A 20,584-nucleotide genomic window follows, 5' to 3' on the forward strand; every position below is an offset into this window, starting at 1 on the left:
GCGGGGCAACCATTTGCCCGCGGGGCCCCCCCCCCCCGGTTGGCGATCGGCTGCTGGGGGACCTGCCCCATCAGCCACTGGTGCCCCCTAGACTCAGGAGGTACCAGTCACCCATGACCTATAGAAATCACTGTAACAGAGGGCAAAGTTAGAACAATCATCAAGGTTGTGCTCTGCTGTGATGGGGAGAGCCTGGTTTCCAAGTATTGCCTACAAATGGAAACAAGCAGTTCCTTTATTTCAAATCATTAGCAAAGGCATCACTGCGATACTATAATAACCATATGCTTGCAATAAACTGCTGAGAAAAATCAAACAAAAATGTTTAAGCAGCACAAATACTTCAAAATGATCAATCCAAAGAGCAGTCAGCCCTCTCTTTTGGGAACATAGAATTAAAAAGGGATTAAAACTTATTTTAATAAGACACAAATATTACTAAATATTTTTATCAAATCCATTTATCATATGACCACAATTTTTCCAAGTCTACTTATCATGTAACTCTCACACTATATATAAATAGCATCTCATTGTAAATAAAAACTAGAAAGCCTTCACAAGTCTAACCTAGAACACTGTTGCACTTGAAAAATATCCACATCTTTTTTTCCACATCTGAAATAACAAAGGCTTTATTCTCTTCCTCCTTTCTTACATTAAATCATAAACCCACACAGAAATAAAAAAATTAAACCCCCCTTCCCCTTACTCTTCTGAAAAAAACTAATCAAGATAGCATCTGAATCTCAAGCAAACTTCTTGCTGCTTTGCCTATCATCAGTGATAAAACAAAAAAAATTATCAAATCCAAATTTACAATCCAATGTTTCACAACAAGACATCTTGCTCTTCAAATTTAACTCAAATCTACAGTGAAGGTAACTACCTATATAAAAGAGCCTAATGTGTATCCATTACATCTTTTCACCAAACTCAAAAGAAGCTGTCTGTATGAAATAAATGAAGGCTCAGGCCCATGTTTAAAATCAAGTAACAGGTAAATAAAATTTTACACAGGACAAACGTATGTAGCTTTTCTGAATAACAGTCATTAAAGCATTACTACCTCATTCCAACCAGGCAATAGATTACCAAACTGTGCAGTTACAAAGTGCAATTTTTTATACCTCTGATTAACATAAATCATGTGAAGAAAATTCCATTTTCTAGGGCTTGGAAATAAATTATTTTCTGGATCAGCAGGATGTTGGTTTTTGACCACTTACTGCCAACTTAGTGTAATTTAATACTAAGACATGATTTTAAAGGCTGCACTTATGCAGACTATACATTTTGTTTCCTGAAATTCCCACCAAGTTGACAATGAAGAAAAGGAAGGATGTCCAGAGCTATTCCATTTTGTCCTTTAGTAGCGAAATTTTTCCAAGGTAGAACATTACGCAATATACGGTATGTTATAGAAAAATGGTAAGAACTAAGGGCAAAGAAAAATCTTATTTATTTTTCCATGCACCATAACTATAAACATTAAGTAAACAATACCTCAATTCCACCCCACCCCCACTCAATTATTCTATAAACAAATAGGCTGGCTATATTCCATGTTACAGGGGTGTAGGCTGTAGCTCTGTTGGTCTAAGGACATAGGCAGACAAGGTTCTTTGGGTAAATCTGATATCTTTGATTAGACCAATTCAAAACGTTGGAAAAATTCTTCTTAGCAAGCTTTCAGATATAAATACCCTTTGTCAGGCTGAGGAAGCATTTGCAGTTGGCGTGTGCTCTTCCTGGACAGAATAAACAGTAAAGCCAGAGGCTGGTATGCATGCAAGAAAGCCAGTCAGTGAAGATGTAAACTGAGGAGTCAGTGGGTGAGAGATAGGCTGTGGGGGCGTGGTGGGGAAAGCAAATGAACGTAGCTGGTAAACACTGGAGAGCTACCTGGGGAGTCAGACGTTAGGCAAGTTATAACATGTCATAAATCCAATGTTTATATTTAGTCCATGATTTTTTGTATCCAGGAGGAACACACACCAACTGCAGATGATTCCTCAGCCTGACAAAGGGTATCTATACCCGAAAGCTTGCCAAGAAGAATTTTTCCAACTATCTGAGTTGGTCTAATAAAATATATCAGATTTACTCAAAGAACCTTGTCTGCCTAGGTTAGCTATAGGCAAACAAGGTACTTTGGGGAATTTGAAATCTTTTATTAAACCAACTTAAATAGTTGGAAAAAATATTTTAGGTTAGCTATATGCTTTTCAGTACACTGCCTTTCCCATTTGATATATTTCATAAGCTATTTAAAGCATGTACATAGACACAGAAAAGATGGCTGTATACTAAATTATTTCTTTAGCTTCATTTTACTTTACACTTAATTCCACAATTCTCGGGGGGGGGGTGTTAATTAGTCAGAACATTAATGTTACTGCAATGGGGGGTTTTAAGCCCTTGACTGTTTTTTTCTGATATCACCGAGGACTACTGAAGTGCCAGTTTTTCAATGTCTCACACTTATTCTTCCAGCTGTATAACAAAGGCATTCAGTATTGCTAATGTGATGAACCCTGAAGTTTTAAAGGACAGTCAAGGTTGTATTCCAGTTGTAAACACTCTTTGACTTTCTTGTATTAAGATTCTGGTTTCTTTAAGATTTAGGAAGTGTATTTCAAGTGCCCTCCTCTCTGCTCAGCAGATGAGTCAGCGTACATCCATCCAGAATGAAACAGTTTTCTCTTCAGTAGTATTTATCTAAGAGGCTCTCAATAAATATATTGTTAAATAAGATATACTGAGAAGTATAGCATTTCTTAACATTAAAGTCATACACAATAGAAAATAAAGAAAAACAAAAATAGGCAACCAAAACTGCCTAATCAAAGTTATGATATTAACAAATATTAAATGGAGAAAAACAAAGGTGATCTTAATAAAACTTACAAACACCTAAATTCAGCAATCTGCCTCAGGAATCCATAGACATGTTTGACACAGTAAAAGTGTATGAGAATATTATTTGTGGCTCCATTATTCTTTAATTTTCTTTCTCTTTACCTTCCATACTATTTTCTCTAAAATCTGAAAGTTAGTATTGAAATCCTGTGTGTCAAGCTACAGTTACTTTTAAGATAACCCACCCTTTTTGTATATACTTGCTTTTCTGATAGTGTGCATTGGACTTTCAGGAAATCTGTACCTCTCCCCAACAACCACATTGTCAAGGAGTTTCAAAATCAAAATTGTGAGCAAGTCCAAACATCAAAGATTTTACCTTTGTGAATACAGTTTTCATATTAACTGCTTCACAACTGACCCAGTATTTCTTCACTCCATTTGATCTTACAACTCATATAAGTACCGGCTTTCTCAATTTTCTTCCTGGTACAATTAATTTTTAAAAAAAATGCATGACTATCCTCCAAAACTTGAAACAAACATTCATTCAGCCTAACACTCATAGAATGAAAACACACCCCAAAACCAAAAAAAAAAAAAGCTCCAAAAAAATAAAAATGTCAGGGGTAAATTATAATACTGCAGAAGGCCAATTCTTACATGTGTATGTTGTCAAAACACTAGCCTGGAATGAGTAACCTTAAAAAAGACACAGATCAAACTGCTTACAGCAAAAATACAGTATTCACATCTGCTTTTCTCCTAAATTAGACAAACAACATTTCTCTCACAGCTGCTTATTTTCTAATTTAAGAATTTGATCTTGTGTTACCCTGTAACCTAGACCACAACTAAAGTAGAATTAGGTAAGCTCCCTAAGTAATACACCATGAAATATACAGTACAAGCATATATTTGGTCTGATGCTCAACTCTGACCTTGGCACTAATTCCATGGGAAAGAGAAGATTCATCCTCCATATGGACCCACTCCAGTTCTGCCCTGCAGAAAGACAATTTTGGTTAAAATCAAGATACCATGTTCACTGCAATAAAGTTTCTAGAATTTACCTTTTTTTTTTTTTTTTTACACTGAACCAAAACATGATGACAAACTACATGCTGTCATTTGAAAATGAAAACGATCAAAGGAGAGGACAAACTACTTGACATCTGGGCAGCACAATGAGAGTCTTTGGACTGCTGTTCTCCCACTGATAAAGCTAATTCTTAGCCCAAACTTGATTTTTTGATTGTGTAGTAAAATTTTAATTACAGGGGTGACTGAAATGGGAAAGGAAAAATCGCTTAACACTTAAATGTTTAGGTCCTTTTTGCTTTCTAAAATAATTAATTTAAAACTTGGCTGATACAGATGCTGAATACGATAATTTTTCTAAACCTGAACAAAGTTGACCCAAAGGGCAGTATATACAGAATATCCTCTTTCCAATCTAATGCCTTCAAATACTCTCACCTCAGCTCCATTCTCAAAAGTTAATTGACTCTAAGGTCCCACAAGCAGGACATGCAGTTGTGATTCTCTTTGCCGCTGTTTGTTATACTACACGTTTACAGCACAACAGCAAAATTAGATACTGTGAAATCCCAGTATCCAAAAAACTCACACCAAAAAAGGAGGGTGGTGCACGTGGCTACAGCATGTGCCACCTGAAACCAGAGCCTGGCTGCCTAGAGCCATGCTCTGGCTACTGGTTAGGGTTCCTTGCACCTGGATCTGCAGCCCTGGGAGCCCTCCAGGGCCCCAGGTAAGGCTGCTGGGGCCAGCCCAGGTGCTGTTCCTAGCCTCCCTTATTCTACCCAGGGGCAATTTGCCATGCACCAGGGCACACGTACCAGGCCATGCCCAGGGACAACTAGCAGAGGCACACAGACTCACCCTAAGATACCATTTTTACACAGCTATTTTTCAGGAAAATACTGCATTGCAAAGAGAGCATTTAGGTAACTTTCTGTTAACATAATATCTCTATTCAAAATTTATACAATGTCTATTCCACAGGTGATGACACAAAATGAAGTATGTATAGAATCTAATAATTAAACCAAAGCAAAGAAATTATACCTTCTATTCTTTTTCCCAAAACAAAATTAAAATTACACAATTACTATAGTTCAACAGTATCATTTATGCCTATATTCAAGCATAAATTTAACAACAGGACAAAATTGTACATTTGAAAAATGAATTAATTATGATTGCGTTGGAAATTATAGCTTTGAATTCCTTAATTTTTTGCATTTAACATTTCAAACATAGTAAACTTGTGTGTCAAGTGTTAATGTCTATTGTGATTTTTATCCTTTTTCATTTTCCCATAGAATACTCTATTGTTTCTACTTTGTTGTTGTGTCATCTTCCAGCCTATTCTTATTCACTCAAAACAATGAAGATAAATAAAAGCAGTTGCTTTCATACATCTGATGTCTCACTGTGGCTATAAATGTCACCTAATGTAATGGGGCATAATCTCTCTTTAGGGCTTTTGGCCACCACACAGCTTAAACAAATAATATGTTACCGTGCCAAAAGCTAAATATTTAACTTATATAAAACATTAAACTTAAGCACATGGCTGCCAAGACCAAGTTAGTAATTCTACTACACAACTGGGACTACTTTCATGTTTAAAATAAGTTGTTATATCAGAGCCCTTATACTGAAGCTTTTACTGCTGCAGTCTTCAATACTCCATAGCAATTCGAGTCCCACAGACCATCTTTTGCCCACTCTTAGGCTACCATAAATCTATACTGCTGTCAGGTTTCACAGAAATTCAGTACTAAATTTGTTATATTTTCCAATTTAAGCAAGAACATCCTGTCTATGATCCAACACACATAATCAATGCAAATCAGCTATTCATCAACTGGACTGAAATATTATAACTTGTTCATGTTTAGAACAAAACACAAAGGTTTTGTCTTCATATCTATTTCTCTTAATTAATAAAGGTCCGTTAAGACAGTCCACTACAATTATATTACTCTAACACAACAGTGGAAAGAGATGTTCCATGCTCCCTTCCCTACCTTTCATGGAGGCTCAGCGAGGAACAAAACCTTTTACCTCATTCAGGCAGAAACAAATAGACCACACTTCCTCCACATAACCAGGAAAAAGTATATACTGGGTGCCTCTACATGAGAAGTTTACTGCAGAGCTGCCTTATTAGCTCCGCAGTAAATCCTCAGCATCTGCAAGTGCAGCATTATTAGGCTGCAGGAAACTAACTCCACTGTAGGTTATAAAAGTACTATCCTACGGCAGAGTTATTTAGTGTGCAGCAGTGCAGATGAAGATGCTGACAGGCGTAGGCAGATTAATGCACGGGTCGGCAGGGCCCAGGCCCAGGGGCCCCAGCCCAGCCAGGTCCACCCAACCTCCCTCACAGAGCATGGAGGCCTGCCCCACCCTTGGGAACGGCAGCACCAGGAGGGGAAGGGGCCCCTCCCCGCACTGGAGACCAGGGCCCCAATAAATCTTAATCTGCCACTGCTGATGGCATTAGCTGGGCACAAGGGTGATTCAGTGTGAAGGCTGCCTCCTGGCAGCCACACTGTCATAAATCATAGAAAAGAATGGCTGGAAGGGACCTCCAGAGGTCATCTAGTCCAACCCCCTGCCTGAGGCAGGATCATCCCTATCCAAACCACCCTATATAACCCATAGTCTAAATACTCCATAAGACTACTCTCAAATCTGACACAACACAGACCTAACACCCCAACCTGCCACAGGCAAAGCAGGAGAACCAGGAGAACCATGGCAACCAATGTCCCACTTCTATGAATTGTTACCAATGTATGCTCAAGGCTTCTGCTACAGAGGAAGGCAAAAATCCCCACAGACGGTACCAATCTGATCATAGGGTAAAATTCCTTCCTGACCCCAAAAATGGTGATTGGTCTGACCCAGAGTGGAGGGGCAAGATGCTCTAGCCAGGAACCTCTCTGGCTTTGATCCCAGCAGGAGCACTGGCACACCCCATTCAAAGTTCCTCTGTCCGTGCTGTGGAGCTAGAGTGGCTGGGGAAAAACTAAGAACAAGAATTTAAAATTTCTCAGTGTTGGGAACACTTTTTTTGTCCCTTCAATTCTGCAGGCTGCAGAGAAACATCACTGCTGTGGTACAAAAGTTAGGAACAGAAAGGATAAAATGGCTAAAAATTGAGAAAGGTATTGAATAAAAGCATAAGGGTTTCATAAAGTGAACAGTATGTGTGGGCACAAGAAACTGAAATGGTGAGGTAGGTTGTTCATACTCAATGGCTGTGTCTTATAGGAGACACTGACTGTGCAGTAGCTCATTCCTACTGTGCAATCACGTTATGTGGCACGAAGCATGATGTGATGCTACTGCGCAGTAGGAACGCGCTACTGTGCAGCCAGTGTCACCAAAAAGTCATTTCGGGACACGACAGCTCAGTAACACCGGTTACTGGGCAGTCACTTAGTGTTTGAGTATGCAAGTACTAAATGATGGTGCAGTAATGACTGTACAGTCAGCATCTTGTATAGATGCAGCCAATGCCTCATTGTTTCTCCTAGCCCCATCCTAATAACTTGTATTTTTCCTCACATCTGCTGGACTCTCTCTGCTGGACTTGATATTATTTACCAATGAATACCAAGTTGGAAAAATTAAGGACTTTCAAAATGTAAATATAAAATTGGAAAAAAGTTTTTGTAGATTTTTTTCCATCCTTCAATACCTTTAGTAGATATCAAATCACTAAGGAACTATATATAGATTTCCATCTACCCGACTTTGGGGGATTAAAAAGTAAGACACATTTGAGATCCAAGAAGTGTGAAGCAACATAATTAATACTGGATTTATAAATACAGAGACTGTAGAAAACAGTAATACAGTTTGTACTAAACTAGAGGTCTGTTTGAGCAAGCAGATTAGTGAAATTTCTGGGTCAATATCCTATGCTTATACCTTTTTGCTTGTGTAAATAAAACTTAGAAAATTTCAATTAGAATATTATCGTAACTTCTGTCTGAGTGTTTGAAGACATTCAAGACAGTCAAGTAGTTCAGACAGTGATAATTGATGCAAGAATATTTTTCATAGATAGGAAAGGATTTTGGGGGACAATGATTCAGTGATTTTCATGTAATCAGCAGTTTATTTTATCAGTAAGAAACAAGATTATAGTAAATCCAGTAATCTAATTTCGTTCTATCTTAAATGTCACAAATTAAACATTAATATTTTACAAATGTAAGATTGTCTTTTTAGAAAATACTGTAATAATATTGTTTCTCTTACCCAGTACTAGTAAATGTGCCATTGAAAGAAAGTCCTTGTTTATTTTTATGTGGCTGATCCCAGGAAATTTTCAAAAGCCCAATTTGAGAACTAAGGTTTTGCTTGAATTGTTGCTAGTGAAATTCAAAATATAAACTTCCTCATTATCCTATAACCAACCTTCCAAATAAATAGAACTATAATATTATTATTGGGGCAGTCCGATTTTGTTTAGTGACTGTTGGTAAGCACTGGGTTGCAGCACAATTCAAAATCTAACAAATTAAATTAATAGAATCCTAAAAAATTAGGGTTGGAAGGTACCTCAGGAAGTCATCCAGTCCAACCCCTGCTCAAAGCAGGACCACCAACTAGAGCATCTCAGCCAAGGCTTTGTCTGCCCGGGTCTTAAAAACCTCCAAGGATGGAGATTCCACCACCTTTCTGGATAGCCCATTCTAGTGCTTTTACTACCCTCCCAGGGAAAAATGTTATACTCAATATCCAGCCTAAACTTCCCTTGCTGCAATTTGAGACCATTGCTTCTTATTCTGTCATCTGCCACCACTGAGAACAGTTGAGCTCTATCCTCTTCAGTAGTTGAAGGCTGTTATTAAATCCCCTCTCAGTCTTCTCTTCTCTAGACTAAATGAGCACTTATACACCTGGGGCACCTGCTCCAACGTGCTGCATTTCCAGCACGTCAGAGCAGACTCAATTAATTGAGAACTAATTGAGAACTGATTAATTGAGTCTGCTGGAGCACATAAACTGACGTGCTCTGGCAGCCACACGTGTACAGTGGTACAGAATGCCTCCGTGCTGAGAAAACGGTGGTGGTGCACGTTTAATGTGCTTTAGTTCAAAGCGCACTGTTGCCATTTTCTCAGCACAGAGGTGCACTGTGCTGTTGATATACATCATGCATGGCAGCTTTTAATGCAGCTCACTTATTAAAAATTCCAGTGCCATGTAAAAATGCCAATAAGCTCAGTTCTCTCAGCCTCTCCTTATAAGTCATATGCCCCCGCCCTTCACCATTTTTGTTGCCCTCCAGTGAACTCTCTCCACTGTGCTCCTACCAATGCAGCCTAGTATGCCATCAGCCTTCTTGGCAAGAAAGGGCACACACTGTTGGCTCATATTCTGTTTACTGTCCACTGTAACCCCCAGGTCCTTCTGTGCAGTCAGTCCTCAGTCTGTAGCGGTGCATGGGATTGTTCCGTCCTAAATGCAGGACTTTGCACTTGTCCTTATTGAACCTCAAGAGATTTCTTTTTGTCTAATACTTCAATTTGTCTAGGCCACTCTGAATCCTAGCCTTACCCTCCAGTATCTACTACTCCCTCCAGCTTGGTGTCATCTGTAAACTTGCTGAGGGTGCACTTCATCACATCTTCAATGTCATTGATGAAAATATTAAACAAAACCAGTCCCAGAACCGACCCCTGGGACATTTGACTTGATCCTGGCTGCCAACTAGACATCAAGCCATTGACTACTACCCTCTGAGCCCTATGCTCCAGGGAGGTTTGTATCTACCTTACAGTCTATTCATCCAACCTGGACTTCCTTAGTTTGCTTGTGAGACTGTTGTGGGAGACAGTATCAAAAGCCTAGCTGAAGTCAAGGTATATCACATCCACTGGTCTCCCTGCATCCACAGAATCAGTCCTCATGATAAACCTATGAGGCATGACTTGCCCTTGGTGAATCCATGCTGACTGTTCCTAATCATATCCTGGTTTTCTCTGATTTTAAAAAATCTCCAATTTTCAGATATAAAAAACACCCCAAAATCCACATTTTCCCATGATGTTTCAATTTAATCACAGAAAAATAGGGATTGTGTGTTACTTTTTTAATCTGAAAATTGAGGATTTTTTTTTTTAATCAGAGAAAATCAGGATCCCTGCTAATCACCTTCTTCTTCAAGTGCTTAGAAATGGATTCCTTGAAAACCAGCTCCATAATTTTTCTGGGGACTGAGGTGAGGCTGACTGGTCTGTAGATCCCTGGATCCTCCTTCTTCCCTTAAAGATGGGCAATATATTTGCCTTTTTCCAATCATTTGGGACCTCTCCTGACAGCCAAGAGTTTTCAAAGATGACGTCCAGAAGCTCTGCAATCATTTCGGCCAACTCCCTCAGCACCCTCGGGTGCATTCCATCTGGCCCTATGGACTTGTACACGTTCATCTTTTCTAAACAGTCCCAAACCTGTTCTTTCACCACTGTTGGCTGCTCACCTCCTCCCCAAACTGTGCTGCCAGGTGCAGAAGTCTGGGAGCTGACCTTGCCTGTGAAGACTGAGGTGAAAAGGGCATTGAGTACTTCAGCCTTTTCTGCATCCTCCATCACAGGGTTGCCTCTCCCGTTCAGCAAGGGACCCACACTTTTCCTGATCCTCCTCTTGTTACCGACATATTTGTAGAAACCCTTCTTGTTACCCTTCACATCCCTTACTAGCTGTAACCTCAACTGCGCTTTGGCCTTCCTGACTTCATCCCTGCATGCGCAAGCAATATTCTTATATTCTTCCCTAGTTGTTTGTCTAAGTTTCTACTTCTTATCTTATAAGCTTCCTTTTTGTGATTTAGTTTAGTGAAGACTTCCCTGCTAAGCCAAGCTGGTCTTCTGACATACTTGCTAGTCTTCCTGCACATCATGATGGTTTGTTCCTGCATTCTCAGTAAGGTTTCTTAAAGTACAGCCAGCTCTCCTGGACTCCTCTCCCCTCGGTCTGGCTGCCCAGGGGATCCTGCCCATGAGTTCCTTAAGCGAGTTGAAGTCTGCTTTTTTGAAGGGTCCTTACTCTGCTGCTCTCCATCCTTCCTTTCCTCAGGATCCTGAAGTCAGTCATCTCATCATCACTGCCGTCCAAGTTGCCATCCACTACACTACACTCCCTACCAATTCTTCCCTGTTTGTGAGCAGCAGGTCAAGAAGAGCATGGCTCCTAGTTGGCTGCTGCAGCACTTGCACCAGGAAGTTGTTTCCAACACTCTCCATAAATTTGCTGTATTGCCTGCCTCTGCACTGCTGTATTGCCCTCCCAGAAGATGTCAGGGTGATTGAAGTCTCCCATGAGAACCAGGGCCTGTGACAGGGAAACTTCCACTAGCTGTTTGAAGAAAGCCTCATCCACCACTTTCTCCTGGTCTGGTGGTCTATAGCAGACCAATCCCCACCATGGCAACACCCTTGCTGTTCTCTCTTCGGACTCAAAAGACTTTTGACAAGCCTATCTCCAGCTTCATACGGGAGCTCTGAGCAATGATATGGCTTTTTTTTTTACATAAAGTGCAACTCTTTTTCCTTTTCTCCCTTGCCTGTTTATATCCATCCATGATCATGCAAGCTATCCCACCAAGTCTCTGTTATTCCAATCATGTCATAGTGCCATGACTCTGCAAGGACTTCCATTTCTTTCTGCTTGTTTCTCAGGCTCCATGCATTCATGTACAGGTACCTGAGGTAACTAGTGGATTGCCCCGATTTCTCAAGAAGAATGAGAACACCTCCCCTGTTGCCCCCTTCTGCTTGCTCCTCCTCCAGGTCCACCACTTCCCCACTTACCTCAGCCCTTTGGTCTCCATCCCGCAGTGAACCAAGTTTAGAGCCTGATTCCTTCTTTTTCAAACTACCTGTCATCATCTTCCCTAGCCAGGTCCTTATCCACCTGATTCCCTGAACTAATCTTCATCTTCTCTAATTTAACTGATAATTATCCATGTTTATCAAATGTTTTCAGGGATTCTAATTTCTTCAGAGGCTACTGAACTTTTGGATTTTATAGATGAACATCTAATATGTTTAGGTAGATGACATCTAGTATGTTTTCTTTGTTCAGAAAATCAAATTAATTTGCCACAATCAAACTTTTGGTATATTTAAACTGTATTTTATACTGTAATTCTCATTTACTTCTGTATCTTTATTCTTTCCTACAAAATTTGTTATAAAGCCTAGAATATTATAGTGGTTAGACTAATGGATTTCTTGTTGCCCAGAGTACTTTTTCCCTTCACAAGTACTCAGGGCCAGACACAGGCATGGGTGAACCGGGCGGCCACCTGGGGCCTGAAAAAGGGGGCCTAAAGGAAGCCCAAAAGTGGTAATTTTAAAATTATTATTATTCTCTCTGGTGAAGTGTGGCCCAATATTAAACGTTTGCCCGGGGCCGCCAGGAGTCTAGGTATGGTGCTGCAAATACTGCATTTGTTATTCTCAAATCATGATACCAGCCTTAATGAGCGTTGGGAGTCACCGCCATGTGCCCTGGGTTGGGGCCAGAGCTGACACTGCCACCACTGCTGCGTGCTCTGGCTCAGAGCCTGAGCTATGTTGCCAACTCTCCTTCCTCATGCCATGGCTGGATCCTGCTCCACAATCCAGATTCAACCCAGGGCACAAGGCGAGTCTGACACCCCTCCTTTGCATAATCTAACTCGATTTTTAGCAATTCTGGTTTTGCTACTGCATTTCTTGACCTCTGAGCAGCATTGCCACATTTGAAAACTACAAATACTGAATTATAACCTCAAAATTATTGTTCTTAATGAAAAATTATTGTACAACACAAATATTAAGAATGACATACTTTTTAATCTTTACAAATATTTCAATCATTCCCCTCACCATAAGCTTTGAGAACTTTCACATTTTAGTTACATTCCACTTGGGAACTGCTATCCTCTGCTGCTACATGTTTACCTTTAGAACAGAGGTGGGCAACCCCCAGCACGCATGCCAGAACATGGCACACGAAGGCATTTTGCTTGGCACTCACACCTGGGAGAAGGGGCTGGGGTTGCATGGCCACAACAAAGGGGCCCCTGGTGGCTTCTCTGCCATCCGCCCTGGCATGCCAACATCTTACAAGTCGAGGTTGCAGGTGTTTTTGGCACTGCCTAAAAAATGTTGCTAATCCCTGCTTTACAAGCAATGTAAAGTGTGTAACATACTTCAAAATGAGTCCATACACTTGAGGATCAATCCAAAGACCATTTAAGGTTGAATAAACAAGGAAAACTTATCTAATATAAAAATTTTCTTCTGTAAGACTCTTTGGATATTTCTGAATTAGCTTACATTTAGGCATTTTCAGAACAATCTATTTTATATTGTACATGGGTCAAATTTACCATTCAAATGCAATCATTATTCTAATCAAACATCTGTTGGCACTGCCCCCCACCACCGACATAGCATTCTTTGTGGATCAGCCTTTTCTGCTCCTTGTTTATGCCAAATATGCTTGTAAAAGGTGGTCATTCATCCAGTTACTCTGGAGTTCTTCAATACGAAAGTTTTCTCCTTTTCCTCCCCATTCATAAGCAACTTTGGGTGTAGACAGAAGTGCTGCTCCGAGCTGTAACTCAGAACAATTTTTGCAAAGTGTTTGGAGTCGCACTATTCCCTGAGACCAAAAAGAAGTTCACTGGTGGTTCTAGGGGAGAGGGGAATCTAGCTGTGGGCTGGGAGCATGCAGCCAGGTTCCCACAGCAATGGCCAAGGCTCTTTGCCAGTGCTTGCTGTTTTCAGAATAGGAGGGGGGAAAGGCAGTGGAGGGAGCTCATTCTAGAGGCTCCTCAACTGGTGCTGAAGGGTGGGGTGGGTGAATTGGAGCCCCTCCACCTTGGGGGTGCTCCAATACATCTGCCCCACACTTGGGGGGGGGTGAAACCCCCACAGACTGAACTTCCTCTGCTCCCTTTCCCTTCCATTCTGAAAACAGCAACAGGCTGGGAGTTCAGCAGACACAAGTTACAAAAGATGCTACAATCTGATACCTTGTGCAATGAGGGGTCACATTTTCACCCAATCGGCCACTTTTGAAGCTGTTTGCAGCCTCGCACTTGTTTGGTCACAGCTATAAACTGCTTTCTGTGGCCAGACTGAGTGAAAATTGTCACTTCTGTTTGCACCCTTTAGCAACTCTGATTTAAAGAACTTCCAAACCTTTAGCATCCCTGAGCATCTCAGTCCATTTGACTTAGCTATCTAGTTCTTTAGGGAAGCGATTTTCAACTTCTTTAGCATAAGGACACCTCTCCCCAACTGTCCCACTGTGCCTTTGTTTCTGGGAGGCACAGAGGCATGAGGGCACCAGACTGGGAAGGGCTGCAGCATAAACTGGCTCTCCTATTCGCATTAGGCTTGTCAGAGAACCCTAAAGAGACCATACGTGCTCCACAGTCCTTTCTGGTCTGGCTCTGCATGAGGCACAAGGGGCACTTCTTTTCCTGGCTGTGTATGCAGCAGTAGCACCCCTGAGGGGGTTTATGGCACTCTTGCTGAGAACCACTGCTTTAGGCAACAGGCAGATAAAACATTATACCAAGTTATAAAGGGAAAGGGGATCTTGCCACACATCAGTTACTTTACAGTTTTTCTATTTTGTGAAACAGTTAAGTTTCTGTGTCTTAGCTTCTGCTGACTTCAGGAAGAAAGAGACACATAAAACAACTGTCAAGGAGCAGCTCACACACTGTAATTCTCCCCATCTTTAACTCAATGTAACTTTGTTCCTTTATCTATACCTGTGGTTCTCAAAACTTTTTTAAACTCAAGATACCTCTTATTAGATGCAAGGCACTCCTCTTGACTACAGAAAAATAATAGAGCATTTGTTTTCTGTTACATCAGAAAGACTACAACAGGTCATAATGTTTTTAACACTCTGGATTTCTATTTGAAATCTCTGGATTTATTTTCTGAATCACATAGGTGCTTGCACACTAAACAGTGCTAATTGCATGGCACCCCATGGCAAGCTGAAAATGATCTTACCCTGTGGCATCAGAGTGCCACAGGAGCCTGGTTGAGAATCGCTGGTCTATTTCCTGAGTTTCAACCCGAGGGGTCTAGAGACAACTTTGAGCAATATCACTGTAAAATTTCATCTACAAAGTGCACATCCACCCTGCCTCCAATATCTATAGTGATTTTGGCCCCACCAGATATCATGGATTTGAAAAAAAGAATACACCTTTTATTCTTCTCATTTCTTTACTCTCATATCACATCAGTGTCATGCAATGCTACGTCACCACCCCTGTCTATTTCTTTCTTGAACAGTGCATAATCAGCAGTATCTTTCCAGTCCTGCTTGCTGTTCTACGTTGTCCTTATATCGATCCTTACACCTTGAACCAGTAGTTCAAGTTCCTCCATTTGGCAGTCTAGGCTTCTTGCAAGATCATCCAAACATTTCATTTCTTTGTCACTGACCTGAACTAACTGCATTGCCTGACCGCTGTTCTCATCCATCTCAGTACTCCCTGGCCCTACCAATCTAGCTGCTTCCTAACCCCTAGTATTCCTTCACCTACTGTCATGTCCTCATTTACCACATTCCCTCTTCCTGTGCACTCAAATCAAGCTGAGACTATTCTTAATAATGTAACCCCAGGGTAGGCATCCAAAGAAACCCCTGATATAGAAGTGGGGGCCTCCACTCTGCTCAACAGTAAGGCTTCACATCAGGCTGCGATGGGTGGGGTGGCATGACATCCTCCAGTGACAGACAAGCCTGGCACAAGGTGCAAGAAGGGGCAGTGCTGCCCGATGCTTCCGTGACAGAGACACCCTGGGAAGAGCTGGCAGGACAATGAGGGAAGCTTTTTTTTTTTTGGATGACAAAACCTTGTGTACAGACAGCCAGGACCCAGTAACAGAGACCTGCTCTAGCTCAGGGCTGAGGGGGGGATGGGAGGAAAGCAGCTTACGGGGGAGGTGCCCGCCCGTCTGGTCAGGGGAGGAGCAGTGGGGAGCACTCCCCTAGGAAGCTGCAGGAAGGGCTGGCCCAGGGGCTGCACAAAGAGAGGAGGCCCAGCAGGGCAGGCTGGCGGCGGTGGCAGCAGCAGCTCCTCGTGCTGGGGCGCGCGCTGCAGCCGTTGCTTTCTCCGCCCCCGCACCCCCCCCCGCCGTGGCGCAGCCGCGCGGCCCGAGCCAACGTTCCTGTCACGAACGCTCCACGCAGCGCTCAGCCGTTAACTGCCGCCCTGAGGCGGCGGGGGGGACGGGACGGTGGGATCCCCGCACGGCTCTCTCCCCGCTGTCTGGGGAAGGGAGCAGATAGCTCCAGCAACACCCTGTGGCCGACATGGCTTACCTTCTCCACGGCGGCGGCGCCTCCCTCCAATGAGACAAGGGAAGATGCCGCTCCGCTCAGGCGCCTCAGCCGCGAGGGGCGGGGGATGAGCGCCTCCCACGGCACCACCTCCCGCCCGAGCTGCGGCGCAGGCTTTAAGCCACCTGCCTTTGCTAGGCGTCTCGGAGCCCGGGGGTGTTCGGGGGGCATCGCAGTGACTCAGCGCTCGCCCTGGAGACAGATTTCCCGCCCCCTGCGCTGAGCAGGCGCGCTCTTTTCCCCGCTGTCACCTCTCCCCACACCCAAGCCTGTCTGAGTCTGCTGAGCTCCAAGCTGCCTCAGGTGTGGGCGCTACCCCCACGCCATTCCCCACCTTGCTTCCCCACACGTCCCCTGCCTCCTGAAGGACGCAGGCGCCAATGCAGGGTGTGACTAAGACCCAGAGGGCCACATGGTCCAAGGCACCTTAATGTTGATGGGTTTTTTTAGTCTGAATAGGATGCTTAGAAAGAAAAGTGAGGGGAAGCCAGTTGCTTATAGGCCAAGTAATTCCCAGGATTGAAAAAAACAGTGGCATTCCAAATAGGATAGTGGACAACCCTCTTGTTTTTATGGGTTGGGAAATCGGGGGGGTCCCCTATATCCCTACTGAAGTTGGGGGCTCTGCCTAGCCTTCTGTGGGGGCACCTTAAAGTCCCTGTGAATTCTTGGGGCAGGGGGGAGTTGCAAGGCATTTAAGGTAGCTCTTTGTCGTCCCCCGCCCCCTCCCAAACTTAGTACATGGAGGTTGTCTGTTGTCAGCAGGGAATGGGGTGAGTGCCACACCCTGTGTCACCATGGGCTCAGCTTGTCCATACTCACCCCAGCCTGTGCTGGAGTGGCCCTAGGAGCAGCTGACACCGGCTGCCTGCACCACGGCAAGGCGCAGCCCAGGAGCAGAGGTGAGGGGACAGGCGGAACAAGGTGCGGCCCAGCAGCTGCAGCCAGCTGGTGCTGGCTGCTCCCAAGGCCACTGCAGCTGGGGCTGGGTTGAGTGCCACACTGTTCCCTCTGCTTTGCTGCCTTGTGCAGCCCTGGGAGCAGCACCCCCCCCCCCTTCCCTAGTCCCAGCCTCACTCACTCTCTCCTCCCTCACCACCATGGGAATCTATCCCTGTTTGTTACATTGTAAAGTGGTTTGTTTTATGCAAATTTGATTTACGCTCCGTTCTCCGGGAACGCATGTACCGCATAAACCGAGGGAAACCTGTATATTATTCAATTTAAGATCAAACAAAAACAAATATAATTATTGGTATATTCATTAATTTGCTAGATTATGTATTAAGTTGAGAAAAACACAACAAACTAAGCAAAAAGAGTCAAAATAAAAGCAATTCTGTCATTAGTCCTGTAGCCATAGGTGGAGGGAGACATTTTTTGGGTTGGGGGAGGAGGGGGCTGAGTGCTCACATGCATGTGTGCACCCCCCCTCCACAGAAAAGTCTGCCGGGGAAGGGGCAGAGGGAGGGGAAAGGGCCATGGGGGGAGAGTGGGGCTGGGACCAGGCAGGGATAGGAGCACAGCTAGGATCAGGGCCAGGGCCCGCTGCACCCGTGCAGCCGCCCCTTCCCCCATGCTCGGAGTCCTTGCCCGGTGCTGGCATGCCCCGCAAATTCGCCACCCCCCAGCCCCACACCAGCCCCAGCTGCCTCCCTGCACTGGGGCCAGCTCCAGCTGCACTGCAGGGCTGGGGGGGAAGGAGCTCACGGGACCCCCATGCCTGCCCCACATCGTCCCTGGGAAGAGCTTGGCACAGCCTGGCAACTCCTTCAGAGTCAAGGTGCTGGGCAGCCAGCGGTGGGGTGCGGGGCACGTGGCCCCCTGATCTTTGCACGGGGCAAGGGCAGGCTGGGTTCTGCCTACTCCCTGCCTCACTGCTGCCTTTGAAAGTGGTGCAGTGTGGTGCCATGTGCCTCACTGCCCTGCATGCCCAGCAGCACGACTCACATGGCACCATGCCGCTTTCAAAGGTGGCAGCAAGGCAGGGAGAAGGCAGAACCCAGCCTGCAACTGCAGCCCGCCTTTGCCCCGTGCAAAGATCAGGGGGCCATGTGTCCCCACTCTTGGCTCTCCAGAGCCATGACGTGCCTCTGGAGGAGTTGCTGGACTCTGATTGCCCCATGACCTGGTCCAGATGGTGCCCCATTTGCCATGAATGGGGCCCCGGCTGGTTGTGAACCCACCGGCTTGTCCAGAGGTGTGGTGTGGGGACGCCAAGGGAGAGGGGGAACGTGCCTTCCCTCCCCCGACTCCCCCCGCAGTGCACAAGCTGCTGGGCTCCGATTCACCCATGACCCAGCCTGGCCCTGTGAATGGGGCCCCTGCCAGTTGGGTCATGGAGCAATCCCCACAGTGCAGCAGGGAGTGTGTCGGGGCAAATGGTTCACCCCTGCCCCTACCCCACTGCCTCCTGCACTGTGGGGATCTCGCTCTGTCCCACCTTCCCCTTCCCCCGAAGCCCAGGTAAAAAAAACAGAAAGAAACTAACCTGCCTGCTAAGTTGGCTGTGATCCTGACCGCGCAGAGTATGTGTATATGTGCACACCTCTCCCGCGCTCCTGCAGCAGCCTGTGGCCAGGCTGCCCTAGGGCCCTACCTGCTGTCTGTGTTTGTGGGGCTGAGCTCAGTTAGCCCCTTCTCTCCCCCCCGCCCGCCCCCGTTCTGCTGCCTATGCTTGTGGTCATTATAGTTAAATCTACATCTCTTATTCAGATTCACAAAACTTAATATGGCCTTCTTGAATGTCTCAATAGTGCCTCCAGTACTTCACTGTCATTACATTTCATTACAACTGAGTTAATATTACCCGAGTTAAGGTTTTCAGCTAGGGCTAAAAACAGTCTTCAGGACCATGAAATAGATGAGAGACATTGCCAGGAATGGCAAACAGGCAGCAAAATGTCAGAAGAAAGGATCACTTCAAGAGTGGAACATCAAGTCCATTAAAAACAATGCAAGGTCATTAACACCTGTGGAGTGGAGAGAAAGTAGCAGAAATCAGGGAGATGATACTGAGCAACAAAGTCAGTTGACTCTGTCAGCATTGCCAGGATAGAAATGCTACTGCCCCTCCCAGGCAGCTGGTTTTAAAGTTTGAGTGAAGCAGGAGTCAGCTACAACTGTACCTCACTGGATCTGCTCATGAAGGGACCTCATAAGACAGAGGCGGGCAATTATTTTGGGTGAAGGGCCGCTTAATGTGTTTGGGTAAGCTGTCGAGAGCTGCCTAGGTAGTCCTGACCCTTGACAGTTGCCCTGCCCCCTTATTACCAAGGAAGGCCCAGGGTGGAATAGGACCCCTACTAAATGAGCAGAAGCAATTGGTGACGGACAGGGGGGACAAGGCTGAACTCCTCAACGAGTTCTTTGCCTCAGTGTTCCTAAGTGAGGGGCAGGACAAGGCTCTCACTGGGATTGTAGAGAGGCAGCAGCAGGACGCCAGACTACCATGCGTAGACCCTGAGATGGTGCAGAGTCACTTGGAGGAACTGGATGTCTTTAAGTCGGCAGGCCCGGATGAGCTCCATCCGAGTGTACTGAAGGCACTGGCTGACGTCATTGCGAAGCCACTGGTGGTAATATTTGAGCAGTTGTGGCGCACGGGCCAGGTCCCGGAGGACTGGAAAAGGGCCAATGTGGTCCCCATTTTCAAGAAGGGGAGGAAGGAGGACCCAGGCAACTATAGGCCAGTCAGTCTCATCTCCATCCTAGGCAAAGTCTTTGAAAAAATTATCAAGGCTCACATTTGCAAGAGCCCGGCAGGACAAATTATGCTGAGGGGAAACCAGCACGGGTTCGTAGCAGGTAGATCATGCCTGACTAATCTAGTCTCTTTTTATGACCAGGTTACAAAACGCCTGGACTCTCCCTGGCAGTTTCTCCTCTCTAGGAACAAATGTCTTCATCAGCGACTTGGATGAGGGAGTGAAGTGTACTCTGTCCAGGTTTGCAGATGACACAAAGCTATGGGGAGATGTGGACATGCCGGAGGGCAGGGAACAGCTGCAAGCAGACCTGGACAGGTTGGACAAGTGGGCAGAAAACAACAGAATGCGGTTCAACAAGGAGAAATGCAAAGTGCTGCACCTAGGGAGGAAAAATGTCCAGCACACCTGCTGCCTAGGAAATGACCTGCTGGGTGGCATGGAAGTGGAAAGGGATCTTGGAGTCCTAGTGGACTCCAAGATGAACATGAGTCGGCAGTGTGACGAAGCCATCAGAAAAGCTAATGGCACTTTATCGTGCATCAGCAGATGCATGACGAACAGATCCAAGGAGGTGATACTTCCCCTCTATCGGG

General features: G+C 44.7%; 1 protein-coding gene across 7 annotated transcripts in view; it reads right to left on the reverse strand.

Moving 5' to 3' along the window:
• The window catches only part of RCBTB2 (RCC1 and BTB domain containing protein 2), a 67,890-nt gene extending 51,296 nt beyond the window's left edge, over positions 1-16,594 (reverse strand). For 3 of the 7 annotated variants that reach the window (XR_003095624.1, XM_025211769.1, XM_006030178.3), the window contains exons 1-2: positions 16,264-16,592; positions 3,804-3,867 (exon numbers count right to left, since the gene is read on the reverse strand). Coding sequence is in view for 4 of the 7 variants with exons in the window: in XM_025211769.1 (XP_025067554.1) it covers positions 3,804-3,845 (42 nt within the window). In the remaining 3 variants the exon portion in view is untranslated. Of the gene's footprint in view, positions 1-3,803; positions 3,868-16,263 lie in introns of all 7 variants that reach the window. The other 4 variants (XR_001358566.2, XR_003095623.1, XM_025211768.1 and 1 more) reach the window with 3 other exon arrangements.
• Between the last annotated feature and the right edge of the window lie 3,990 nt (positions 16,595-20,584).

The sequence above is a fragment of the Alligator sinensis genome, unplaced genomic scaffold (assembly GCF_000455745.1).
Source record: "Alligator sinensis unplaced genomic scaffold, ASM45574v1 scaffold820_1, whole genome shotgun sequence".
Classification (NCBI taxonomy): domain Eukaryota; kingdom Metazoa; phylum Chordata; order Crocodylia; family Alligatoridae; genus Alligator; species Alligator sinensis.